Here is a 27,774-nt window from a genome sequence, read left to right on the forward strand (position 1 = left end):
GGGGTGGGCGGTGCAGACCCTCGAGGGCAGGCCGGCCCAGCCTGGAGGATGCCCGGGGTGGGCGGTGACCCTTGAGGGCAGGCCGGCCCAGCCTGGAGGAGCCTTTCGGGGTGGGCGGTGCAGACCCTCGAGGGCAGGCCGGCCCAGCCTGGAGGAGCCTTGCGGGGCGGGCGAGGGCTTTACCTGCTTCCTGGGCTGGCCGAGGCTCTGGGAAGCGGTGGGGATGGAGGGCCTGGTGACGCTTAAAGGCATCTCTCCTGTCCTGGGGGGTTGCTCGCTGTGTGCTGACCCCTTCCTCCCACATGGGGACGCGTGGCTCCAGAGGGGGCAGCCCCTCGAGGGCAGGCCGGCCCAGCCGGGAGGATGCCCGGGGTGGGCGGTGACCCTCGAGGGCAGGCCGGCCCAGCCTGGAGGAGCCTTGCGGGGCGGGCGAGGGCTTTACCTGCTTCCTGGGCTGGCCGAGGCTCTGGGAAGCGGTGGGGATGGAGGGCCTGGTGACGCTTAAAGGCATCTCTCCTGTCCTGGGGGGTTGCTCGCTGTGTGCTGACCCCTTCCTCCCACATGGGGACGCGTGGCTCCAGCTGGAATGCTTCAGGCACCTCTACCCCCGCTGCTTTTGTTTCCCACGTTTACTGCAGTCGTCTGGTTGGTCCAGAACCCTTTCCGCCCCTCCCTCCTCAGAGGGACACTGTCCCAAACTTGACCTTTCCCTTCTGACCAAGTTTTATGCATTTGTGGCACGTGGATGCACCCACAAACAGAACGTAGGATTTGTGCGTTTGTAAACTGTCCGTGACTCACGCGGTACGTGTGTTTCGGCCTGCATTTTCAAAGCGTATCCGTGGTGCTCACAGGCGTCTCGCCGTGCCGAGGGCGGTGCAGCGTGTTGGCCTGTACCCTTGGTCGTGTCCGCCTGTCCCGATGCTGACGAGTGAGGCTCGCAGCCTGCCCCCCGGGCGTGGATGGCCTTCTCTAGGATGCAGCCCCGTCGGGTGGGAGCTGCCATCCCCCCAGCAGGTCCCTCAAGGCGGGTCTGCAGCGCGGGGGGCTGCCCAGCCGCACCTCCTGGGCAGTGCGGGGTGCAGTCGTCTGAAGTGTTCTGCGGTTTGGTGAGCAAGGTGGCCTCGCACTGAGCGTCGGCACCTGTGCTCGGGGCGTCTGGGCCTCTCTCCTTGGAGCTGCGCGGCACAGCCTGGCCTGTTTTTCCATCGGGTCGGACCTCCTTCCGTGTCCTGTGCGGGAGCCCCTGTGTCCTCTGGAAAGGCCGTGCTTTGCTGGTAACAGGTGTGGGATGTCCTTCCTCGTTACGCGGCTGCCGTCGAGTTGCCCGGCCTCTCTGTACCCACGTGCGCCGCCTTCCCACCAGTGGAGGGATGGGACCGCTTGTTCACAGTCCCTCCATCGGTCTGATGGGGGCGCGGCCGGCCTAGCGCCCACGGGGCCCTCCGTGTGGTGTCACCTTATGTCGGCCGCGGAGAAGTGGCCCGTCTTGGCCAGCCAGTCTTGTCTCCCTGGGCGTCTGTGGGCGACTGGTGCTGCCCAGGGGACTCCCATGGGCAGGGCAGTGGGGGGTGCACTGAGTCCGCCAGGGGCAGAGGTTCTCGCGGGGTCAACCAGCAGCACCCAGGCCACCGGGAGGTGGGGCGCAGGCACTGTGGGGCTCAGCGCTCTCGGAGGAGGCCCTGCCCCCCCCCCCCTTCCCGCGCGGGCCCTCGCGAGGGCACAAGGATACGAGCACTAGGCCAGCTGCAGGGCCTGAAGTACCGCGGCGTAATCCACCCGGGGGTGCTGTTCTCGTGTGATGAGGTGTCTGGACGTGCAGCAGGCTCCGTCCTCTCCCCCCAGCCCAGCCCGTTGCTGCGCAGCCCGGGGGCCCGATGGCCTGGGCGGCGCTCTTTTCCTGGGAGAAGAGGGCCTGGCCCTCCCAGCTCTCACCTCTCCTTGGCCAGAAGCGTGTCCCACGGGAGCCAGACAGTGTGGCTTACAGCTGGACATGTGGGCGCCGTCCAGCAGCCCCAGACTTGCAGGGACGTGAAAGGACATCCGGGAGGGCATCCTCAGATGACCATGGTGACAGTGCCGTTGATGGCCCTGTTGTCACTTAGGCTCCATTCGCATTGCAAGCAGGTCATTGTTGGCCTTGATTCTGGGATACGTGCACCGTTGTCGCACAGCATCCAATGTACGTTTCTGCCTGACGGGCGCGTATGTGCTAATAACAGGATTAGGTCAAAGCTGAAGGTCACCATCTTAGAATAAACAGATGTCACATAAGAACACACGTCGGAGTCTGGTATTCGAGGTGCAGGGCCCTCACGACCTGGCCCCAGGGCGGGGAGTCAGCTCTGTGTGGCCTTCAGTGTGGCCCACGGGAGCCGGTGACTCTGCCTCCCCCGTAAGATGAGCTGGAGGGGTTGTGTTGGAGTGCGGGTGAGGGGCAGAGATGAACAGTTGGCATTTTTGTGCAGGATTGGAGATGAATGAGTGTTCTGTCCGCAGCTGTGGATGTGCGTGGTGGCCCCTCGTGTGCACGGTGGCTATTGCTGTGTGAGTGCCATGGATGTGCACCGTCCAGCTGTGCTGCGGCCCTGGCAGGGGTGGCGTCCACAGGCCCGCGTGGGCATCCCTGGCCTCTCTGGTGTCCTTCACCCCGGCTCTCAAAGCCCGCGAGCCCGCCTCCCGTCTGCCCGCGAGAGGAAACCGTTTCCGGTTCTGGGGACCTGCGCTTCGCTCCGCTTGGCCCCGGCACTGTGCAGGGACCCAGATGGTGGGAGCATTTGTCCTAATGACAGAAGGGACGGGTTTCTTGGCTCCAGGCTCCACGTCCCGGCATCTTTGGCTCCAACTTTCATTAAGTAATGGCTTTGTGGTTCTCCCCAACTCCCCTCTTGTGCTCTCCTGATTCTTGGGCTTTTCCTTGGCTACGTAGACTAAACATCCTCCTCCTTGTCGTCCACTTAAAATAGTCAAGTGCCTTTGATTATAAACATAATCATTCAGAACCGCCAGGAGGTGTAGATGGAGGCGCCCCAGTGAGAGGCAGCTACACGGAGGAGCCTTTCCAAAACGGAAGCGGGATGAGAACCGTGTCACGGGGTCAGGGGCCCCACCCTGATGCGCGCCCTCTTGGTGCCTCGCTGCCTAGCACAGGGACCCCCGGGCCTGTCTGCCTGGGCACCTGCCCACCGGCCCTTGTGCTTCATTTTTTTCAGTGACTTTCTTTTTAAGATTTTTTTTTGACGTGGACCGTTTTTAAAGTCTTCAGTGAATTTGTTACGATATTGCTTCTATTTTGTTTTGGTTTTTTGGCCGCAGGGCATGTGGGGTCTTAGCTCCCCGACCAGGGATTGAACCCACACCCCCTGCACTGGAAGACAAAGTCTTAACCACTGGACCGCCAGGGAAGTCCCTCAGTAACTTACTTTCTAAAAACGACCCAAGTATATACAGATATCCCACTGTGGTGTGATTCTGTTTGGATCAAGGACGTTAAACAAATTTGTAAGTAGTAGACCACGGTTGTAAGGCAATTAGAAAAACACAGGTGAGCCAGAGGAGAACCAACTCAGAATCCTGCCACCTGGGAGGTTTTCACCTGAATGTTTCTGTGCCTGCATTGTGTGGGGATGAGGCCAGACTCAGTTGTGGCCACGACAGCAAATTCCCCAGGAAACTGTTATCTGGTAGGTGCTAGGGAACCAGAGCCGAGCTTCCACAGCCTTTCTTTTTTGTTTTTTTTGCGGTACGCGAGCCTCTCACTGTTGTGGCCTCTCCCGTTGCGGAGCACAGGCTCCGGACGCGCAGGCTCAGCGGCCATGACTCACGGGCCCAGCTGCTCCGCGGCACGTGGGATCCTCCCGGACCGGGGCACGAACCCGTGTCCCCTGCATCGGCAGGCGGACTCTCAAGCACTGCCCCACCAGGAAAGTCCTCACAGCCTTTCTTGACCTATTAGATCTGGCCTCCAGCCAGGCTGAGACGGGGAGGCTTCTGCATCCCGAGCAGGCCCCCAGTGGGAAAGGCAGACCCACGAAGGCACGGCGTCGGCGGGCTGTCTGCCTGGCACCTGCCCACCCGCCGGTAGGGCTTTCCTCTCCAGTCCTCAGTCTCCTGATCTAGGACCAAGCTGCCCAGGGCAGCTGGGCCTGTATAGAGGGTAGAGCACAGCAAGCATTGTTAGATGCCGTGAGGGAAGAGCGCATCAGCTTAGTGGGCCCCTTGTCTGGGAAGGCTGCCCATGGGCCATTTTATCTGGGTCTTGAAGGACAGGTAGGAGTTTTCTGGTCCGAGCACTCTAGACCAGCATGTGCAGAGGCACGTAACAACATGCTTGTCACTGTGCTGGGATACAGGAGTGCGAAGGGGAGGAGGGGCCTGATCCTGGAGGAATCTGGGCCTGGTGGATACGAGGAGCCTCATTCTAGGCGTGGAGTGAAGCAGGCCGCCGGCGGGGGCCGCTTAGAAGGCAGGAGGCCACTGAGGAGCTTCTTCCTGTGTAGGATATGAAGGGCCCTCTGAGGACGGAGGGCAGACAGATCTAGGATGCAGAATGGAGGATGCAGGAGCCAGGCACAGGGAAACATCGAGCTTAGAACGGGACGGACTTCTTAGCGGCTGAGTGGGAGTTGGGGGTGGTTCCAGCTCCACGTTACAGACAGGGAAGCAGGTTCGTTCCACAGCTGGCCTGTGGTCACACTGCTAAACAGTAGTGAAGCTGGGCTTCGGACTTGGGTCTCTCTCTGACTCCGGAGCCCCTGAATATTGGACATTTGGGAAGGTTGCTGTATCAACTAAGATCATCACGGTTACAAATAATAACTTATTTGCTCACATACCCAAAGAGTACTGAGATAAATCTGGCTTCAGGTAAGGCTTGATCCAGTGGTGTGGGACTGTCACCAAGGATCTGGTCTCTTTAGCATTAGCTTCACCCTGGGACTGGCCCCAAGATGGCTGCCACCAGCTCTAGAGGTGACACAGGACTTTGTCCTTGTCCCAGTGTCCCTACCTGGTGCCCTAGGAGTTACTGTGACTGCCTGGTAGATAGGGGCTGGAGAGGGCAATGGGCTCAGGCCAGATCAAGTGCCCACCTGGGCACCTGGGGAAGGAGGGGACGCTTTCCAGGTGGTTTCCATCCAGGCAGGCTTAGGTGCTGGCGCCACCTGCTATGTCCTGCGGGTCCTGCTTCCTGATTGTAAAGCAACCATTCTTGAGGCACCTGTGTACGTGGCTGTAAGAATCTTTTTTTTTTTCTTTATAAAACTAAGGACACCAGAAACAGATTGACCCAGAAACATTCAAAGATTTCTACAACTGCTGGAAGGAGGCAGAAGCAGAGGCCCAAGAGGTCAGCCTGCCTTTTTCGGTGATGGAACAGCTGGACAAAAACGAGTGTGTGTATAAGCTGTCAAGCTCCGTCAAAACAAATCGCGGTGTGGGCAAGATCGCCATGACCCAGAAGCGCCTGTTCCTCCTTACTGAGGGGAGGCCGGGCTACGTGGAGATTTCCACCTTCAGAAACATAGAGGTGAGGGCAGCTCTGGAAGCCGCCTGGGCTTGGGAGGTGCAGCAGCCGGAACAGCCCACCGGGCTCTGCCAGCCGTGGGCCCGTCACAAGCCACTCATGGTTTGTGCCTCAGTTTGCTCACCTGTAAAGTGGGAATAAGGATGCACCCTCCGAATAGGAGTGATGTGAGGACTGAAGAGATGGAGTGGGTGATGTGTTCAGAGCAGTAAGTGCACCGACGGCAGATTCTCTATTCAGCTGACTTGTATTTGGGGGAAGAGCAAGAAGCAAGGCAGGCTTGTCCTTTCGCTGACGTGGTTCGACAATGTAGGAGAAGCACAGACGTTGCTTTACTGGGAAACGGCCGTGGGCCAGCCCCTGTGAGCGGTTCCATCTCACGTTTCCTGATCAGGTTCCTGGCTGGCCCGCGCTGTTTATTTTATAACAACTTAAAATGTCATCTTCCCCACTAAGGGAATCTGAGTCGAGATCCTGACTCATGGCTTACCTTTATTTTCCCAGGTTTATTTCCTAAATTTATAAGCGGTGTGTTAGATGTGTTAATCCAGTTACTGCATATTCCCAGAGACAGAAGAGGCATGAGGACTCCCCTGTGGCCATGCTTGAGGCTGGGCCAGTGGACGCACCTTCTCACTTCCTTCAGTTTTCCCCCCAAGCCTGCTTTGACGGGCTTCCTCCCAGAAGTCCAGAGACAGAGATTTAAGGAGGTGAAAGAATGAAGCACCTTTAAACGCTGTGGACGAGTCCACCGGTGTGTCTCTGTCGACGTGTGGCTGACAGGTCACACTTAGACCCACCAGGAAGGCTCGCTGAGCTCCAGACACCGCCGTGACCCTGACTCCCCGTCACCTGTCTCTGAGAACAGACCACCTGGAGGAGCCCTGTTCACCCCACCCCCGGCACCCGGCTCCGGGTACTTCAGGGCCTTCTTGGGTCCTGCCGGACCTCCCCGCCGGGCAGCCCCAGCCCCAGGCCAGCCCCAAGGACTCTGCCTTCCCATGGGGATGTCAGCCAGTGCCCAGTGGGTCCCCTCAGTGTGTGCAGACCGCCACCCCTAAATGCATTTCCTGTCGACTCCAGGGTCCCTGCGGGTGTCATTTCACTTACTTGCCTCTCTTTCCTTCTGCAGGAAGTCAGAAGCACCACAGTAGCTTTTCTGCTCCTGAGAATTCCCACTTTAAAAATCAAAGTGGTGTCCAAGAAAGAAGTCTTTGAAGCTAATCTTAAAACAGAGTGTGACCTGTGGCACCTGATGGTGAAGGAGATGTGGGCTGGGAAGAAGCTGGCCAACGACCACAAGGTCTGGGGCCCGGTCTGCCTTTTTATTCTCACCCAAGGCTCATGTCTCTATAATAATGCTCAGCATAAAGCCAGGTGGGACTGGGGCCTGGGCTGGGCCTGGGCGCGGGATCCATTGAATTAGATGAGGTCTCATCAGAAGGCATTAAGGATGCCGCGGTGCACGCGAGCCAGTGCAAAGCCCTGGGGTCTTGGGGGACGCCCTTCGGGCAAAGGCAAGGGCCGGCAGGGTGGTGTGGGTGGACTGTGGGAGTGACCACTCTGCACTGCCCCCTGCCCCTGGTGCCACCCCAGGGAAGGGAGCGTCGGGGGCTGGACTCTGGCAGGTCTGAGCTGGGTGGTCCGGGCACACCCTGCTCTAAGCGGCTCTTCATTTTTGCCCTTCACACGATTAGGGTTTTGGCTGGGGGGAGGTGTTAGATTCCTTCCACAGGGTTACATTTATATCCTAGGGACTTCTGTACCTTCATTTACTTTGGGCCAAACTGATGGCTTTGATCACACCAAATTAAGACTTCCTAGTCATGAAGGGTACCATGGAAGGAGGGTAAGACATGAGGACACGCGGTGCAGGGGAGATATTTGTCTTGTCTAAATGGCAAGATGAGACAGGAAAACCCACAACAAAGTGGGCAAAGAGTACAAATAGGGGACTCCCATGAGGGAGCAGTTCAGAAGGTTCTGGAGAGCTGTGCCCACGGATCCTCAGGGAGATGCAGGTGAGGGCGGCACCCAGTGGAAAGCGTCAGGAAGAACGTATGTTCAGTGGTGGGAGAGCTGCCGTTTCTGATGGACGTTCTGTCACTGGAGAAGCCCAAGGTCATGGAGACAGAAGGAGCGTTTCTGTTTGGAGCAGGAAGCGGGGACTAGGTCCTGAGATTCCAATACTCTGTGACTTCGCGGCTCACTGTTTGGTTTTATACCCACTGGTTTATTTAGCACACACTGACTCATCCAAGCCCGTGGGCTGGCAGACGTCTAAGGAGAGTCGTACGGACTCACGTCCCGCCCTCTCCTTTACAGTGTCTGCGGCTGCCTTTGCCCTTGACAGCAGAGCTGAGTTGTCGTGCCAGAGACTGCATGGCCCACAGACCCTAAAGTGTTCAGCATCTGGCCCTTTACAGAAGTTTGCTGACCCCTGGTATAAACAGCCAGTGTATGTCTCAACTAAGAGGACGTGATCACGTGACATCAAATCCAAATCTAAACTCTTCACGTGGCTTTGAAAAACACACATCTTTGAAAGGGTTGTTTTATGTGACGTGACAAAATCTTAGAGTGAAATGGTTTCAGTGAAGCTGTGCTGAGATGACTGTCCCTCCCACAGGACCCCCAGTACGTCCAGCAGGCACTGACCCACGTCCTGCTGATGGACGCCGTCGTCGGTGCACTGCAATCGCCCGGCGCCATCTACGCGGCCTCCAAGTTATCTTACTTTGATAAGATGAAGAACGAAAGTAAGATCAGCATGTGTTCAATGCAGCCACAGTGTCTTGAGTTATGTCTTAAGTGATTTTTATCTGGATGACTTTTGTCTTGTCCATTAGAACCAATCCCAAATGTCTCAAGTTTTTTTCTTCTGTACTTTTCATTTTTGAATATCACACGTTGTTCTGCATCTTTCCTTTCCTCACTTAATAATACCTTGGAGCTCTGTGCTCCTAAGGACACATCAAGGCACCTCATCGTTTCAGTGTCTGGGTTATTAGAGTCCAATTTACCCCGGATGATAATTGCTCCTGAGTCTTAGTTGTCAGCAACAGAATTGCTGCTGGCTGGTTCAAGCAGAGCAGAAATTCGTGGAAGGCTGTTGCGTGACTCACGGAATCGCCATCGTGGTCGCTGGAGTTCTGCGGTCGGACACACGCCTACTGCGGAGCTGCAGGGACCTCTGTGCCCGGCTGCCCCTGGCTGCTGGACCTCGCCGCACGAGTGCGTGGAGGCCCCCGATGGCCATCTCTCTTTTTTCTCTTGATTTGGTCAGTTTCCCTCCATAGCAATTCTCTGATCTCCGCCTGTAGCTTGAAATCTGGCTCTCACATTCTGGAAGCCATATGGAGGTTGGTGGTAAGCTCAATTTTTTTTAGAAGATTTTTCAAGTCTAGGAAATAGCAAGTAGGCAAGAATAGCTTTATGCATCATTTTAGCTACTTCTATTTTGTTTCAACTTTTAAATGATCTCCTAAACCCAACTGTCCTGTGCTTTGCATGAAGAAGCAGAGAGTAGAGGATTACTTATCGCTATTAACATTACTATGTGCCGGAAGTCACGTGTGCTAGATTAAACCCACAACATGAAATTCATTCATGAAACACGGACGAACAAGTTGTAGGATGTTTTTAAGATGACGCCTAGCCCTGTCTGTGCATACCGTTCCTTCTTACAGCGCACGCCTTACTGGTGTGAGTGTATTCAGGGTTGTACAGTCATCAGCATGATGGGTTTCAGAACATTTTCATCACCCCAGTAATAAGCCCCATACAGTTAGCAGCCACCCCTCTCACCTGCTTAAGCAACCACTAACCTCCTTTCTGTCTCTCTGGATTTGCCACACTTTGGCCTAGTCTGTGCACTTCCTCTAAGTGAACTCATCTGGTATGTGTCCTGTGTGTCCAGCTTCCTCCATGTAGCATCACGCTCCAGGGTTCACCCGAGTGGCAGGTGTCCCTGCTTCATTCCTCTTGGGCTGCGTGTATTCTGCTCTGTGGATGCGGCACAGTTTATCCAACCCTCCATTGACCATTTGAGTTTTTCTACTTCCCGGCTGTCATGAATAGTGCTGCTCTGAACATTCACATACAATTTGGACGTGTGTTTCATTCCCCTTGGGTATATACAGCCAGGAAGACACTGTTGTTTAAACTGTCATCCCAGAATTAGGGAAAACAAGCCTCAGTTATGTGTTGATTCCCCTTGGTGCATTTTCCTCTTTGCTGTGTCTGTCACTAACTGTGTGATCCCTGGAGCTTCCTGGTCCGAGGACGCCCCCCCCCCACCTGCCGGGAGCAGACAGGATGCTCCAGTTGCTGGAGTGACTTGGAGGTGCTCTTGTCAACAGTCCTAGAACCAGACATCGATTGCTGGGTTTTTCCCCCCCTTAATTAGGAACAAAATCAAATACACACTACACTCCAGCTGCTTAGACCACTCCAAGCTCATGCCTGATCTTTGTCAAGAGTTTACAGAAAAGCCTTCTCACTCCTCTGGAAATAACACACACAGTTACCATGGCAGCGCCCAACAAATGACACTCTTAATTCCATACGGCGAAGGGGGGATGGTCCAAGCTCAGTGTCCCTGATTCCTTGTTCCCAATCAAGAACTGTTTTCCCTTGTGTAAAGCGTAATGAGGCAACCACACATGATCCTGGGCTTAAGTTAATAGCTTATGGTCCATTCGTGATGGAAGGTCTAAAAATGAAACTTTCTGAAATCTGCACCCCATCCCTGGGGTGGGGCATTTGGCAATGACTGGAGATATTTGTGGTGTGTGTGTGTGTGTGTGTGTGTGTGTGGCAGTGGGGAGGTTGCTACTGGCATTGACTGGATGAGGCCAGGGATGCTGCTAAATGTCCTACAGCACACAGGACGCACCCACGGTAGCCACATTATGTGACAAGGGTGAGAAACCACTCGTGGGTTAGATTTATGGAGAAACGTGTAAAGTCTTCCCTTGGCTAGACCATACGTAACGGTTGAGTGTGGACAGAGGTCAGATCATTTAGCTTGAGAGCTGTGTTTAAACAAAAAGCAACGTGAGACGTTGGCAAATGCTCGCCCTCTGGCCGGATACGCTTGGCTTTACTTTAATGTCCAGTTTAAAGAGAGCGTTGTCTTCACAAATTATGAAGTTTTACCCCAGAGCTAATACCCTAAGGAAAGCAGAATGTGCAAGGCTCTTGGATAACCTGGGTCTCCTCCAGTCTGGGGAACTAATCCCCCGTGTCTGCATTTCAGTGCCCATGGCAGTTCCGAAGACGACCTCAGAGACCCTGAAGCACAAGATCAACCCTTCCGCAGAAGAGACCTCCCCACGCGCCATCGATGTCCTGCTCTACACCCCAGGTGAAGGCCATTCCCTGCTTTGTCACTGCTGTTTGTTTGTTTTTAAAATTTTATTGACGTATAGTTGATTTACAGTGTTGTGTTAATTTCTGCTGTACAGCAAAATGATTCAGTTATACACATATATACGTTCTTTTTCATATTCTTTTCCATTATGGTTTATCACGGGACATTGAATATAGCTCCCTGTGCTGTACAGTAGGACCTGGTTGTTTATGTCGCTGCTGTGTTTGGAACAATCTGAGAGCTTAAGACTTGTGGTCAGGGTCAGCGCTGAAGTGGAAGGGCGATGGCAGGATGAGGATGGACGGGGACCAGGTGGTTTTCTGCTGTTGGAGGGCAGAACCCTGAGCAATGAGGTGCGGCCTCTCTGTGGACTCAGAGGCTGGAGCAGGGCGGTGCGGGGCCGAGTCCCCGTCCGGCCTCGCCGTCCTCACGTCGGTGGATAAAGGCCCTGCGCTTCTGTCTTTGGTCGGATCAAGCCCATTGTCACCGGGATGGGATGGCTGCACCTCCTATGCTGATGTGCACATCTGACAACACGGCTCTTCCTGCTTGGAGTGGTCGGACAGTCCCACAGACTTTCAAGGCCCCTACGAGCTGCGTCAGAGTGATGACAGCAAGAAGACAGGGTCGCTGCCCAGGCCTGGGGGTAAACAAAGACGGCCCTGTGTCACAGGCGTTCAACTGTCCAAATGCTTTTACTTCATTCTGACTTGCAGAGAGCTGCGGCAGACAGCTGCTCCAGGGTTATAGTGTTGGGAGCAAAGGAGCTCAGTTCCGGGCGGAAGAGAGCCTTTGAGTCTGGTCGCCCCGTGTTCAGCCTGTCCGTATCAGGAGTTGGCGGCGGCGGCGGCATCCGTGCACCCCCATCCTTCACCCTCCGAGGTTCGTGACCTCGCGGGGCAGTCCAGCGATCCACAGCCAGGAGCTTACATTCCACACGGTTTCCGATGGGCAAATTGAGTTTCTGTGGCAAAGCAGCCTCCCGGCAGGAGAGCTTATCTCTTCCCTGAACGTCCAGGAGACCCAGTAAAGCAACAGATCTCAGATGAAAGAGAGTCGAGAGCGGCCGAGCCCATCCCTCTGGAGACGTCATTTATCCAGTCGAGGCTCTCTGTTGATGTCACTCGGCTGTGACAGCACAGACCAAGACGCTTTTCATCACGGCATCTGAATAGACGAGCTGTCCTTGGATCTACGCTAGTTTCCCTTAAATTAAGCCTGACTAGACTCTGGGTTTCCTGTCATCAAGGGCTAGTTCCCGTCCCGCTGAGAACATTTAGAAGGGCCGGACAACGTATAAGAAAACAAAGGAGAACGGAACTGCTGGTACTGGAAACAGTGGCCGAGAGAACTTTGGCCAGCCATGTGGGGTCAGGGGGACGAGCCTGGGGTCAGGACACACCTGTCAAGAAGCGGGCAACCCCTCCAAGGATTCCGAGAGTCAAGGGAGCCAGGCCCCAGGCACCGAGCCCGGCTTCAGAGCATCCCAGTCTCTGGGGGATTGGAGACTGTGTCTCAGTGGGCAGGATCTCCCCCAAGGGGGCCAGGAGACCAATGGCATGAACACCCCAGAAAGACTGGCAGATTCACACTTCTTGCACTTGTGACAGAGGTGGTGCTACAGAGCAGGGGAGGGGAAAGACGGTCTCCATCACAGAAGGTGTTGGGATGTTGTGCATCTGTGTGGAGAAGATGAAGCTCGACCACACCTCAGATCACACGTGGCCATCACTTCACAGTCTAAACGTGAAAGGCAAAAACATAAACAAATGAAACTTGGAGACGATAACATAGAAGAAGATATTCATGACCTTATGGTAAGGAAAAAATTCACAAATAGCATATAAAAAATACTAGCCATAAAGGAACAGACTGGTGAGTTAAGGGTTTTTAAAAGAAACTTCCAAATGAGTGGAAGTGGTGATTGCAGACTGGGAAAGGGATATTCACAAGACGCGAGAACCGACAAGGGGCTCGAGTTGGGGATATTTAAAGAACGGCTACAAGTCGAGGAGCATGAGACAGCCCGATTCAGAAATGGGCAGGTGGCGCGGTAGTTGAGAGTCCGCCTGCCAGTGCAGGGGACGCGGGTTCGTGCCCCGGTCCGGGAAGATCCCACGTGCCGCGGAGCGGCTGGGCCCGTGAGCCATGGCCGCTGAGCCTGTGCTCCGCAACGGGGGAGGCCACAGCAGTGAGAGGCCTGCGTACCGCAAAAAAAAAAAAAAAGACATGGGCAGGAGACATAAAGGCTTCAGCACGGGGGAGATCCAGACGGCCAGCTAAAGCCAGCAAGCCTCATCGGCATCGGGAAACGCAAAGAAACCACAAATAAAAAACCAAAGTCTTCACGCCGTTAGGACGGCCAAGATGGAGAGCGCCGACCAGCCCTCGTGTTGGCGGTGACGTGAGGCAGCGGGAGCCCAGCTGCCCTCGGGGACGTGGCCACAGGCTCCCTCCTTCCTCTGTCCCTGCGCCCACTTCCCTCTGCCTGAAACGCTGCCCACGAGTGAATCCTCAGGCCTCCCCCAGATCCCGGCTCAGGGAAGCCACCCCCGGGCTCGGTCTGTCTGCGTGTTTCTCTAGCTGGAGCCAGCTTGTCCCCGAGACTCGAAGCTCCGAGGGGCACGGAAGCTCGGGCCGTGCTCACCTTTGGATCCTGGGCACCCAGGGTGGCACCTGGCCGGGCAGGACCTGAGTCGTGTATGAACCACAGGCTGATGCAGCAGAGGGCTTCACCGTTTCGGGTTGCTTTCCTCTTTAGGGCATCTTGACCCAGCAGAAAAAGTTGAGGATGCTCACCCCAAATTATGGTGTGCTCTGAACGAAGGCAAGGTGGTCGTATTTGATGCTTCCTCTTGGACAGTTCACCAGCACTGCTTTAAAGTGGGCACTTCTAAACTGGTGAGTAAACGAACGCACACAGTACCCAGTCAGCTTCCAGGTTAACTTGTGACTTTGGAAATTGAACACGTCCACCCGTATAGGTAGCGGGATTCACGAACCCCACGGCGTCGCTGAATCCTGCAAGTCTTTGATTTTTATCTTGAGTTTTAAAATGTAAGCTTGTTCCATCCTTCACTTAAATATTCTTCTTTAAGTGAGCAGATAATGGCTTTAACCATCCCCGCTCTGAAATCTAAAACAGGATTTCAGTCATGGAAAGGGCAGTGTGGTAGTCTCACGTTTACATTGTCAGTCACCAAAAGCAGACACTAGAATCATTTTAACACATTTGGGTTCGAAAACTAAGAACCATTTAAGTCAAATCTGCACATTATAGTTATCTCGTGGTTGAGAAACCTCAGTTCTTTGAGCTTTTAGACTGATAGCCTAGTCAACTTTAATTAAAAGAAAGTTAAGGGGCTTCCCTGGTGGCGCAGTGGTTAAGAATCCGCCTGCCAGTGCAGGGGACACGGGTTCGAGCCCTGGTCCGGGAAGATATTGCCGCGGAGCAGCTAAGCCCGTGCGCCACAACTACTGAGCCTGCGCTCTAGAGCCCGCGAGCCACAACTACTGAGCCTGCGCTCTAGAGCCCGTGCTCCTCAACAAGAGAAGCCACCGCAGTGAGAAGCACGTGCACCGCAACAAAGAGCCAACACAGCCAAAAATAAATAAATTAAAAAAAAAAAGTTAAATTCATGCAAACACAGCCTCACCCCACCCCCACAAACCCGAGGTCAAGTTTCAGGTCTGGAGCCCTCAGTGCCACCAGGATCAGCCCCCTGCTTTTTGGAGACTTTTTGAGGCCTTGCACGGTCCTTTGAAAATCATGTCTTATTTCTGTACTACGTGATGTCAGCCATGTGCCCCAGGGCCTCCACGCCTGGAACGTGTCGTGTGAATTTGTGTTTCCAGATGAGGGGTGATCAGTGGTTTCTTTCCGGTGGGGCTGCCTTTTAACTCGGCACTCCAGGTATCTTTGGCGATACCACCCTACTGTTCAAAATGCTGTCACACCTACTCCTTGGTGGGCTTCATCCTGTTCAAGACCCTCTGAGGGCACAAAGGAAGCCACTGTCCCAAGGGATTCTTGCTAGGAAAATCCTCAGGCCAACTCCTTTAACACAAAACTTCTTTTTTCACGTTTAATGTAAAAAGCATGGTGTAGTGAAGTTTACGTACCTAAGTGTTCCTCATTACTTCGTATCATCGACTTTGATGGCCACATTCCACCATCTAAAGATAATGTGACAATCTATGCTTTCAAAACTGGGGTGAAACAGAAAAATTGTGAATTCAAATATACGTTGCCAAGAGGGTGCGGGATCATTCTAAAGAAGTTGCTAAACCATTTTCCCCGCGTTCAAACAATGAGCCTCAGATGATAAAGGAACGGAATCCAAGGCACGTTAAAGTAAAACGTGTACAAAAGTCTAATAACGCTTTAGATGAAATGAAAAACAAGGAGGAGAAGTTAAGGACTTCACTCTTATTCTAAAATTTAATTTCTTTCCTGTTGATTCTTAGTTACAAGCATTTCAAAGACTGTTTAATAACAGAATAACTTAAAATCCCTGTGAAAATAAAATCATATGGCTGCATTTTGTATCAATTTCTTCTGCTCCCCAGTTAGGCCAGGTAACATTTAATTAAAGCAGAAAGTTATCCAGTTATGTGAAAATATCTTCCCACTGGTTTCACAGGGATATTTTGTACTGTTTCAACAAGACAGCAACTGGGGCAATTATCTCTAGAAAATGCTGCCTCATCTGAAATGTGAAGTTCCAAGTGGTTTATCTAAGATATCTTTGGGCCACTAAAAAAAGACATTTTACTAAAATGTTACAACAATTCTCAGGTAGATGCCTCCAAAGAAAGGGCTTTTTTAAATGATTAATTCTGAAATTAGCAAGGTAACATCTTTTTCTAACTTATGAGAATGTTTATTGGTAAAATTAAAGCTATCAATTTTTTTTTTTTTTTTTTTGCGGTACGCGGGCCTCTCACTGTTGTGGCCTCTCCCGTTGCGGAGCACAGGCTCCAGACGCGCAGGCTCAGCGGCCATGGCTCACGGGCCCAGCCACTCCGCGGCATGTGGGATCCTCCCAGATCGGGGCACGAACCCTTGTCCCCTGCATCGGCAGGCGGACTCCCAACCACTGCGCCACCAGGGAAGCCCCCAAAGCTATCAATTTTTATGAGCTCTTTCTTCTGACAAAGATAAGTACCAGTAAGCACCATCGGTACTGATTATACAAGATTAGATCTAGCCTCAGCCCCTCCACAGTGATGTAACTGTTGCTCTTTGAAATCTGCTTGGATCTGACAATCCGAGACCCTCGTTCAGTTACCAGTAAAATGTTGCCCATATCATGGATAGAGTCGGACACCGCTCAGGAAACGTTTAGGGAACGGTTTTTTAGGGATGCAGTCGGGTTGGTTGAGAAATACAGGCAGACACATTTGCGTTTCACATGTATATGTGGCTTTTATAACTCTTCAGTGTTTTAGTTCTTAATTTCTAATTTCAGAAAGTCTGAAGAGAATCACTGGCATTGACCTTGCTAAGCCGGAATCCCCGAGAGCGCCACTCTCTTAGCTGCAAGAGCACCGGCTAATATACAGTCTGTCCTCATTATTTGCAGATTCCATATTTGCAAACTTACCTACCTGCTAAAATTTATTTGTAGCTCCAGAGCAAATACTTACGGCGCTTGCATGGTTCTCCACAGACGTGCACGTCTCCAGAGCAGGGAGAAATGGGAGCTGTGTGCGCGTTCCCAGCCGAGCTCAAGCCAGGCGACTCTGCCTTCTTGGTTCAGCTCAAACTGTAGACAGGTGTCCTTTTCACGGCCTATTTAGTGCCATGTTCTTTGCATTTTTGTGCTTTTTATCGTGATTTTGCTGTTTAACATGGTGCCGTAGTATAGAGCTGAGGTGCCAGAGGCTGGAACGTGCTTTACAGAGAAAATGTGGACCCATGCAGTTCAAACCTGTGTCGTTCAAGGGTCAGAGGCACCCTTAAACAGGAACACAGGGCAAGATGATGTGTTGATCGAATGACAAGAGCGTGACCAGAGGCCGGCAGGACCCTAAGCCTGTCGGTCCCTGAGCGGCGGCTCAGCGCCGGCTGTGAGCGCACAGGACAGAACGACTGTCGGGAACACGGGGAGCTGACTGCTCTGCTCTCTCCTCGGCCCCCTCAGAACTGCATGGTGATGGCGGAGCAAAGCCAGGTGTGGGTCGGCTCGGAGGACTCGGTCATCTACATCATCAACGTCCACAGCATGTCCTGCAACAAGCAGCTCACGGACCACCGCTCCAGCGTCACGGGTCTGGTCGTGCAGGACGGAGTGCAGGCACCCAGGTCCGGCCAGGCTCCCCTGGGAGGAGGGGCCGTCTGGCTCTTGCGTGGGTCCGGGGTCCCAGAGGGAAGGGTTCCCATGGCCATGGGCCGTGGCCTTCAGGGCCCGGGCTGCGCAGGGGGAGTAAAGCGGGTCCGGAAGGTGAGTCGGGGACATTCCCGTGTGGTGTGGCCATGATGGGTGCAGAGAAGCGGCCTCTGCTGGAGACCGAGTCCAGCATGCGTGTGGTACTTGTAGCAGCTGGCACCCCGCCTTCCGTGCCTGTTCTTTGGCTCTGGTGTTTGCCTGCCATCCTGGGCCTGTAGACGCATCACCCTAACCCCACGTCTTCTCATGGAATCCCCTGTGTGCCTGTGTCCAAATGTCCCCTTCTTATGAGGACACAGGTCAATGTTGGATGGGGGTCCGCACTATTAGCGGCATTTAGCTACTTCTGGAAAGGCCCTGCTGCCAAATAAGTGGCATTTTGAGGTGTTGTGGGGCTAGGATGTCAACATATCTTTTTTTGGGGACACAGTTCAACCTGTAAGATGTATTTACTTCATCCTTCACCGGCTTTACCAGGTTAAGAATGCCAGCCCCCCAAGGGCAGCCCTGTGTCTGTCCTGCTCTCTGCCGTGTCCTGTGCTTGGGACAGGGCCTGGACACAGCAGGTGCCCAGGGGAGACGTGAGAACCAGGCGGGGTCCCTGTTTCCCTCTGTGAGGAAGCGGGGCTCAGTGGGTGTGTGAGGTATGCTGAGGTCACCCACCCTGAACGGGCAGCCCCAGCCCTGGGCACCGGTGGCCACAGCTCCTAAGCTTTTCTGCCGCTTCCCTCTGTGCCACCCCCATCCCCTTGTGCCCCGAGTTTCAGGGGTGCTGCCTGTCCTCAGTCGGGTGGACTTAGGTCCTCACGTGAAGATGACACGCCATCAGGTGGTGGAAGGGCCGTGCACGGCACTAGCTGAGCCCGCCTCCCCGCAGCTGCCAGTCACCGACGCCGTGCTGATCCTTGGACTTGAGCTTGGAGGGGGCGTGTGCCGTTCCCGGCCCCTGGCGGGAGGGGCGGATTTTAGTTAACAGCCCTTTACGGCTCTGTTCACAATTCCTGGCGGCGGCAGCAGCCGTGGTGGAGGTGCCGGGGTGGGCGGGGGGCGCTCAGAAACCAGCCCCCCTGACGGCGCTGGCGTCTCTCGCTGGCCGCGCTGTGGACGCTTACCTGGTGGGAACTTGAAAAGGACACGGTGTTCTCAGGGCCACGGTTAAGCGCCTGCACGCGTGTTCACCCCACAGCACTGTGTACTCGTGCAGCGCGGACGGGACAGTCCTGGCCTGGAACGCGAGCTCCCTGCGGGTGACCAGCAGGTTCCAGCTGCCGGGCGACGGGCTCTCGGCCATCAGACTGCACGGCGGCCGCCTCTGGTGCTGTAAGTGCTTGGTCCCTGCCCTTGGCTCCTGGCTAACGGCAGGGGAGCCAAGGCCCCTTTCCTCTGCCACACGCGTTTCCAACTTTGACTGTGAAACCCCGGTTCCTTCTTAATGCACGCAGCTCCCCACACCCCTCCTGAGTTTGCTGCGTCCCCGGCGGCCCTACTCCCTGCGCGGCCTCCCCGCCTGCTCCCATCTCTGCTCTCGCCGTGCCCCAGGAGGCCGTTGCCACTCCTCCCGGCAGCCCTCTGTGGCCTGGTTGTTTGCGTGCGGGTCACGTCTCCCCAACCGTGCTGTGTGCTCCCCTCTGCCCCTCCCAGCAGAGACGTCAGGCGGGGGCGTCTGGGGGTCTGAGGGGGGCACTTCGGGGTTGACGGGGAGGTACAGACGCTGTGCCTAGTGACGTGGGTGTTCTGCATTTTCTGAGCATCACGGCACGGAGGTTGCCTGCACTTTGAAGTCTTTCCCTGGTGTATGCCGGGTAACATGGGCGATGGTCATGAACACTTTTTGAAAATTGAAGCATGTTTTACGTATGATGAGTTGCACAAAACATGTACAGTTTGTTGTGTTTTGTAAAAAATTTTATTGGAGTATAGTTGATTCAGTGTTGTGTTAATTTCAGGTTACAGCAAAGTGAATCAGTTATATATATATATATATCCACTTTTACTTTTTTTGGATTCTTTCCCATATAGGCCATTACAGAGTACTGAGTAGAGTTCCCTGTGCTATACAGTAGGTTCTTATTAGTTATCTATTTTATATATAGTAGTGAGTATATGTCAATCCCATCTCCCAATTTATCCCTCCCCCCCACATCCCCTGGTAACCATAAGTTTGTTTTCTACATCTGTGACTCTACTTCTGTTTTGTAAATAGGGTCATTTGTACCTTTTCTTTTAGATTCCACATGTAAGTGATATCATATGGGATTTGTCTTTCTCTTTCTGACTTACTCAGTATGACAGTCTCTAGGTCCATCCATATTGCTGCAAATGGCATTATTTTGTTTTTTTTATGGCTGAGTAATACTCCCTTGTATATATGTACCACATCTTCTTTATCCATTCCTCTGTTGATGGACATTTAGGTTGCTTCCATGTCCTGGCTATTGTAAATAGTGCTGCAATGAACACTGGGTGCATGTATCTTGTTTCAAATTACAGTTTTCTCCAGGTATATGCCCAGGAGTGGTACTGCTGGGTCATATGGCAGTTCTATTCTTAGTTTTTTAAGGAACCTCCATAGTGGTTGTATCAATTTACATCCCCACCAACAGTATAGGAGGGTTCCCTTTTCTCCACACCCTCTCCAGCATTTATTGTTTGTAGATTTTTAAAAAATTAATTAATTTACTTATTTTTGGCTGCGTTGGGTCTTCGTTGACGCACGCGGGCTTTTCTCTAGTTGCGGTGAGCGGGGGCTACTCTTTGTTGTGGTGCGTGGGCTGCTTCTCATTGTGGTGGCTTCTCGTTGCGGAGCACGGGCTCTAGGTGCGTGGGCTTCAATAGTTGCGGCACGAGGGCTCAGTAGTTGTGGCTCACGGGCTCTAGAGCACAGGCTCAGTAGTTGTGGTGCACGGGCTTAGTTGCTCCGTGGCATGTGGGATCTTCCCGGGCCAGGGCTTGAACCCGTGTCCCCTGCATTGGCAGGCAGATTCTTAACCACTGTGCCACCAGGGAAGCCCTGTAGATTTTTTGATGATGTCCACTCTTAGTGGTGTGAGGTGATACTTCATTGTAGTTTTGATTTGCATTTCTCTAATAATGAGTGATGCTGAGGGTCTTCCATGGTTTTTATGGCCATCTGTGTGTCTTTGGAGGAATGTCTAGATCTTCTGCCCATTTTTTGATTGGGTTATTTTTTTGATATTGAGCTGCATGAGCGGTTTGTATATTTCGGAAATTAATCCCTTGTCGGTTGCTTCCTGTGCAGATATTCTCTCTGGTTCTGAGGATTGTCTTTTTTGTTTATGGTCTCCTTTGCTGTGCTAAAGCTTGTAAGTTTCATTAGATCCCATTTGTTTATTTTTGGTTTTATTTCCATTTCTCTAGGATGTGGGTCAAAAAGGATCTTGCTGTGGTTTATGTCAAAGAGTGTTCTGCCTATGTTTTCCTCAGGAAGTTTTATAGAAAGTGTCTGGCCTTACATTTAGGTCCTTAATCCATTTTGAGTTAAATTATTGTGTGTGGTGTTAGAAAATGTTCTAATTTCATTGATTTACCTGTAGCTGTCCAGTTTTCCCAGCACCACTTATTGAAGCGACTGGCTTTCCTCCATTGTATATTCTTGCCTCCCGTCATAGATTAGGTGACCATAGGTGCATGGGTTTACCTCTGGCGTCTCTATCCTGTTCCATTGATCTACATTTCTGTTTTTGTGCCAGTACCGTACTGTTCAGTTTGTTGTGTCTTGACGAAAGTATACACCACATAACCACCCCACGGTCAAGACACAGAACATTTCCATCACCGCTGCTGGTCCCTCTGTGCCCCTTTCCAGGTGGCCCCCACTCGAGGGAAACAACTCCTGAATTCTGTTATGGATTTGTTGTGCTTGTTCCTGAACTTTCTATAAATGGGCTCTACAGCATGTGTTCTTTTCATCTGGCTCAGTTCCGGCAACATGATGTTTTTAGGACTCATCCACAGTGTTTGAATAGCAGTAGCTCATTCTTTTTATTGTGTGAATGCTACAGCTTGGTTATCGGCTCTCCTGTCACTCTTTTCCACACCGTTTTATATCCCCGGCAGCGGATACGAGGCTTCCAGTTCCTCCCCGTCCTCAGCAGAACTTGTTATTATCTGTTTTTTTTTAATCGTGATCATCCTCGTGGGCGTGAAGTGGCATCTCGTTGCGGGTCTGGTTGCGTTTCCCCGATGGCTTATGATGTGGAGCATCCTTTCATGGACTGCTTGCCATCTGTGTGTCTTCTTCAGAGAAATGTCTATTCATATCCTGTGACAATCAGTCTACTCACTTTCAAGGCAATTAATCATATGGTTGAGTGTACCCTTATTTTTTTTTCCATTTTTCACATCTGTACTTTTTTCTTTTGTTCCTCCTTTCCTGCCTCCTTTTAGACTGCTCTTAAATTCAAGTTAATCTTCTTTATTGTCTTTTTAGCTCTATGTTCGGTTTTTTTTTGGGGGGGGGAGGGGGCTGTGCCACACAGCATGTGGGATCTTACTTCCCCAGCCAGGGATCGAACCCACGCCCCCTGCAGTGGAAGTGTGGAGTTTTAACCACTGGACTGCCCAGGAAGTCCCTAACTCTGTGTTTTTGTTCCACTTTTTAGTGGTTGCTTTAGGGATTTCAATGTGCAACCTTGTCTTCTCACTCTACTTTAAATAACTTACACACCACTTCATGTATAATGGACACAGAGCACAGCAGTAAAATTAATTCCATTTACCTCTTTGTCTCCCTTTCCTATTGTTGTTAAATGCAGTATTTTATTTCTACGATTGTGATAAACCTATTTTTAAAAATTTTGCCTAAGTGCTCAATGGTCTTTCAAAGAAATTAAGAAAAAAATTATTTTTGCCCATATATTTACCATTTCGGGTTGAGCTTCACTCCTTCTTCAAATCCAGGTTTCCATCTTGCATCACTGCCCCTTAGCCTTAAGAATTTCCTGTAGTGTTTCTTCTGATATGAGTCTGTGGTAAACAGGTTCTAGGCTGATGGTTTTAGTTTTTCCCCGGCGCACTAGAAATATCATTCCGCCGTCTCGCAGCTCGGCTCGTTCCCGACAGGAGGTCCGCCGTCATTCCCTCTGTTCTGCTGAATAGAATGTGATTTCTGTAGCTGCTTTTAAGATTCTGTCTCTGGTTTGCATGAGTTGGACTACAGTGTGCTTGGGTGTGAAGGGCTTTGTGTTTATCTTGCTTGCAGTTTACTCTCTTGAATTTGGGGAAAACTTAACCATTACCTCTTCCGTTATTTCTCTTGCCCATTCTCTCTCTCCGTGTCTTCTGGGATTCTAATGATATATTAGTAATATATATTATAATTATATATAATTATATTATTAGTTAGTTAGACCCTCTGATAATGTCCCACAGGTCTCAGGCACTGCTATAATTTTTTCCTTCTTTTTCTTGTGTGCTTTAGTCTGGCCAGGACCTGAACCTCTCTTCTTCTGTGCCCTGTCTGCAGTTAAACCTATCCAGCAAACTCTCATTTTAGTTCTAGAACATCCATTTATTTTATAAAGAACTTTGATTTTCTCTCCTAAATCCTATACTCTTCACTCGTCCTCTCCATATCTTTCTCTCAGTTTTAAAACGTGCTTGTAATTGTTGGTCGAAAGTCCTTGTCTGCTGGATACTGGATCATCTGTGGGTCTGCTTCTGTCTACTGTGTTTCCTGTTGGTTTTCAGTCACATCTTCAAGCTTCACATGTGTTGTGATTTTCACTGCATCCTGGATGTTGTTAACGACATGCTGAGGAGACTCTGGACTGTATCCTTACGTCTTGTTCTAGAAGGTCATTAAGTTACTGGCAGATCATCTTGATCCCGTGGGGAGGCTTGGTCTTAGGCTTTTCTAGGGTGAGTATATTTCAGTTTTGACCTTAGTCCTGCTGTTTTATACACAGTTTGGGAGTCAGCCAAGGATTTGAGGAGAATTTATACATGCATTTTGGGGATCCCTCATTTGGGAGATATCCCCCCCTCTATTTCCAGCCACACTGGCAGCGGCAGCCCCAAACTATACCCTCAACCCAAGATGGCCTGCTACGTACTGCTAGAATTTTTATCCCTCAGTGCCCCACAAAGAGCCGGGAAGTCCCCTCAGAGGAAACCCACGTAACTGTGCAGCTCACTGAGTGTCTTTCTTTTCTTTCAAAGACCATATCCCTCAGCTTTGGTTGACCTCCGGTAACTGTCAGATGTGCGTGTGTCCATCCATGGATGCATTTTGGACCAAAAGTTGCCCGTTAAATATAGTGAGAGACATGACAGATTAGAATGAGGATGGATAACCTTGTTTTCAGGATGGAATCCCTCTTATTTTTCAACTTAACGAATACAGTAAGTAGTTTTCCTATTTAACAACAATGAGAAAAGGACAAGAGGAAAGCAGGGCTTCTTCGGGTAAAAGAGAGTGTTTGCTGTGAAGTGTTGTTCCGAGTCTTTATCTAAACAAGGATAACAGCTAAAGCCTTGGTCACTCATCAGCTGTGGTCCGTGGACACTGAGGTGTGGCCTGAGAGTGTGTGTGGTGGGGGACAGGTGACGCCTCTGACTCCTCCCCAGGCCCTTGGCGAGGTGAGCCTGAGGGTCCCTGGCTTCCCTTTCTACTTCTGTCCCAGTATTTCAGACCCTGCATGCCTTCCCTGTGTCTGGATGGAAGCTGCCTTTACTGCAGCACTGCCCCTCTCCCAGGCCTGATGTTTCTGGGAGGGAGCGGACCCCGTCCCTGCTCCCTGTGGCCGGAGGTCTGCTCTGTGATGTTGCTGGCACACCTGTGGTTCAGGCTGCAGCCTCCGTGTGCATTCAAGTTCAAATCCAGGCGCTGCCACCGATGACTGGTCACTTTGGGCTGGTCCCCTGCACTCTTGGAGTCTCTGTTCCTTCATCTGAAAAGTGAGATGGAAATACCATCCCTCCCACAGGAGAGCACGCTGACGGCTGGGAGATGTGAGAGGCAGAAAGCGGGCCTTGGAGCGTCCGTGAGTGTGAGGGTTGGTGACAGTTACCCCAGAGGACCGCTTCCCCGGATCTCATGGACAGAGCTCTCCCCAGGTCCTCCTCCCTTCCACCACCCACGGCAGGGGCACCTTCCGTTTGGGTACCCGGCCCACCTCGAGGACAGTGATGGGTCTCACCCACATCTGTTGCCCCCGTCCCCCGCTCCGTGTGCAGCAGGGCCCCTACGTGCTCGTACAAGCAGGGTCGCTGTGAACTCCGCCCTGTGCAGTTTGGTGGGCGGCGAGCGTGCTGGTCGGCATGACCCCGGGGGCACTAGCGCCTCTTGGCAGGACTTCCTGCCACCCAGGTCTTGCTGACAGGCAGCAGCATCCTAGGAGCCTGTTAATTAGTCCAAGTGGATAATGGCATCTCGGGATAAAAGGAGGGATGCTGGGGTTTGCTTATTAGGTCTCAGGCGGGAAAGAGAGGTATGGGCGGGCTCTCGCCACCTGTGACTGAGAGCCCAGCTGAGCTTCCGAGTCCTGAGGGCAGCCAAGGACAGAGGGGTCATTTCTCTGTGGACCTGGAGTCCACCCACCATGACAGGAAGCCGGAGCTCACCTTGGGGACTCGTGCCCCCTCCCTCTGGAGCCAGATGGCACTGCCTGAGGGCAGGGCTGTGTCCTCCTGTCCTGGTGGCCTCAGCACAGGGCGGGAGGTGGAGGACGCAGGCAGTAAAAGCCAAGAGAGGACAGCCCTGCAGCTCTTCACCTTCCCTTGAACCTGACTCCGTCTCCCCTGCACCCTTGATCTGACCTCCTACCTGCGGTACTAATTTTGATGACCTGTAGCTCTCATGATGTGGAAACTCTTGGTTTGCTGGAGTGAGGAACAGAAAGAGACAGAGAAGAGCTTAAACAGAGAGACGTGTCCCATGGCGGGGCACCATCGCCTAGAGCTCTAATCCTCACTGCCGGGGGTAGCAGATGCTGTGGCCTCAAGTGATTGATAGGAAATGCCAAATAACCGTGGCAGGAAGGGTTCCGAAAGCCTCAGAAGAGGGTGCTGGACTCCAGCCGTTTCCTCGTCGGTAAAAATGGGGCTAATGGCCTGAGTGTCCCTGCGAGAAAACGCGAAGGCGCCACGGGGCAGCTACAGTTAGAGATGCCGACACCATGGTCAGATGTGGTGCAGGAGCCGTGGCCCCACCGGTCACACCGCAGGTCACACCGCAGGTCACGCTGCAGCTCTCCCGGCGCTTTCATCCCTGTGCTCTGAGCTCGCTCTGCCTGCCCCTCATGCTGGCTCTTCCGCCCCGCAGGTACCAGTAACAGTATCGTGGTCGTGACCACGGCTGGATTTCTTCATCAAGAACTGAAGATCGGCGAGAACTTTAAAGAGATAAGCACCTCCTTCCTGGGTTTCCAGCTCATGCCCGAGGTAACCCCGTGCGTCAGGTTGGGCCGGTGTCCCCGTGCCGCCGGGCCACCACCGCCCACGTCGTGACCGTTCCACTTCAGCAGGAGCAGCTCTGGGCGGCCTGTGCCGGGTACGACGACATCTACGTTTGGAGCCTGCAGGACCTCGCCCAGCCCCCGCAGAGGATCCACCTGCAGGACTGCTCCAAGATCAACTGCATGATCCAGGTGAAGAAGCAGGTAAGGCGGCCCCGGGGCTGCTGATCAAGGCCTGGCCGGGAAGGACGTGGGTCTGGGCGTGCCCGAGAGAGCACCGCACACCTCTGAGTGGGCTGCCTGTGTGGTGCCCGTTTCTCCTCAGCAGATCTGGGTGGGCGGCACAGGGCTGTCGCAGGGGAGATCCAAGGGGAAAATCTACGTGATCGATGCCGAGAGGAAGACGGTGGAGAAGGAGCTGGTGGCCCACACGGACACGGTGAAGACCCTGTGCTCCGCGGAGGACAGATACGTGCTGAGCGGGTCCGGCCGCGACGAGGGCAAGATCGCCATCTGGAAGGTCGAGTAACCAAGGGCGCGTGTGCCCTGTGCGCACGGGACGCGCCTTCTGCCAGCTCCTGGCGCCTCCCCAGAGAAGGCGGGTCTGAGCCTGGGGCGGGGGCACTGGGAGGGCTCCGCTGCGGGGGCCTGTGTGGCTCTCTGGCCTCAGTTACGAGACCGATAGTGTCGCACTTTCTCTCCTGGACTTAGCTGATTAAACTGGACCGTTTCGGGCTGGGGTGCCTGTCAGGCAGCCTCGGCTGAGAAGTCACCCGGTGCTGTCTGGACGGCTCCAGAATCCACGACCTGGGCCAGCACCAGGCCATCCGGGAGCAGTGGAGCCGGAGCACCCGGGACCTGCAGACCTCGGGTCTTGCTTTTCCTCCACTTCACTCACTCGCCAAATACTAAGCACCAGATTCACCGGAGCCCGACAGCCAGACACTGACCTCTTGTTCGCAGCAAAGCTCATGAGAAGGGGGGTATTTTAAACGACCATGTTGTGGTTGAACAGGTTTGCGCCTGCCCAGGGAGGGGGACAACGCTGGGTTGAGGCTGTCGGGACAGGGCTGGGCCAGCTGACGCAAGCGCTGGCTTTTCTCCTTTTAATTAATGCAACGTTTTTTATAATGAAAAAACCTAGAGACTTTTTCAACCAAAGGTCGGCGTTCCATCTAAAATAGCACAAACAAACCCTTAGCAGACGCTCGTGTCCGCTTCCGCTGCATCCTAGGTGCACAGCTTGTGTGTATATGTAGACGGCGCCTTATTATTTAACTGAGGATAATACTAGCTATGCTCTTATCCTACTAGCTAGAAATATTTGCAGAAGGGACCTTTTGTACATTTTTACCATTACCCTTGAGCTATCGTCCCTCAATTGTGAGCAAGGGAGGTTTTGGCACGGCTGTACTGCATGGAGGCCCGAGGCCTGTCCCCTGTGGGCCCACGATGCGCTCTGCCGCAGGGGGCTGGCTGGCTGCCGGACCCCCCTGGGCTCTGGGGGCTTGGATAGACATCACGCTGGACCTCGCTCACCCTGAGAGGTCTGTGAGGGTCTCTGTCAGTCAGGCCCCCAGCACACAGCCAGGCTTCAGAGACATCTGCAGTGCCTCCCAGGTGAGAGCTTTGGCTACGCCTCCGGCCGTGCCTGCAGAACCCAAGCATTCTGGAGGGTCTGATCACTGACTGACATTTTGGAATGTTCTGAGACTGTGGGGTGGAGAACAGCCAGGTGGCCTAATCCTCCCCTCCCCCCGCCACCCCGAGTCTGTCCTCCTGGGGAGGGTGTGTTCCCCTGACTGACTTCTAGAAGGAAGACTAGGCCAGCAGCAACTGGCAGAAGGTGGAATTCTGCCTCTGTAAACACATGAAAAATTCGAGTAAAAGCCTGTCAGAAATCCACGTAAATTATTGAATAACAACCCACATGTAACCAGGTATTTTCACCTCGTTGGTAATAGATTCTCTTTTTTACTAAAACACTGCTGTGCGGTTTCCTCGCTTTATCCAACGTTAACTGGTGGTGGCGCTTTAATAACACAGGACTGCTCGACATCACTAATT

The 27,774-nt window shown here is 53.0% G+C and overlaps 1 protein-coding gene across 3 annotated transcripts in view; it reads left to right on the top strand.

Moving 5' to 3' along the window:
- The window catches only part of DENND3 (DENN domain containing 3), a 47,177-nt gene extending 20,289 nt beyond the window's left edge, over positions 1-26,888 (top strand). Inside the window, exons 12-21 of one of the 3 annotated variants that reach the window (XM_024741199.1) lie at positions 5,268-5,527; positions 6,657-6,827; positions 8,154-8,283; positions 10,785-10,892; positions 13,660-13,799; positions 17,045-17,205; positions 18,477-18,610; positions 25,575-25,693; positions 25,774-25,911; positions 26,033-26,888. In XM_024741199.1, coding sequence (XP_024596967.1) covers positions 5,268-5,527; positions 6,657-6,827; positions 8,154-8,283; positions 10,785-10,892; positions 13,660-13,799; positions 17,045-17,205; positions 18,477-18,610; positions 25,575-25,693; positions 25,774-25,911; positions 26,033-26,236 — 1,565 coding nt within the window. In that variant the 3' untranslated portion in view covers positions 26,237-26,888. The remainder of the gene's footprint in view (positions 1-5,267; positions 5,528-6,656; positions 6,828-8,153; positions 8,284-10,784; positions 10,893-13,659; positions 13,800-17,044; positions 17,206-18,476; positions 18,611-25,574; positions 25,694-25,773; positions 25,912-26,032) is intronic. The other 2 variants (XM_024741201.1, XM_024741200.1) reach the window with 2 other exon arrangements.
- Positions 26,889-27,774: the final 886 nt, after the last annotated feature.

This window comes from Neophocaena asiaeorientalis, unplaced genomic scaffold (assembly GCF_003031525.2).
Source record: "Neophocaena asiaeorientalis asiaeorientalis breed wild unplaced genomic scaffold, Neophocaena_asiaeorientalis_V1.1 scaffold177, whole genome shotgun sequence".
Lineage (NCBI taxonomy): Eukaryota > Metazoa > Chordata > Mammalia > Artiodactyla > Phocoenidae > Neophocaena > Neophocaena asiaeorientalis.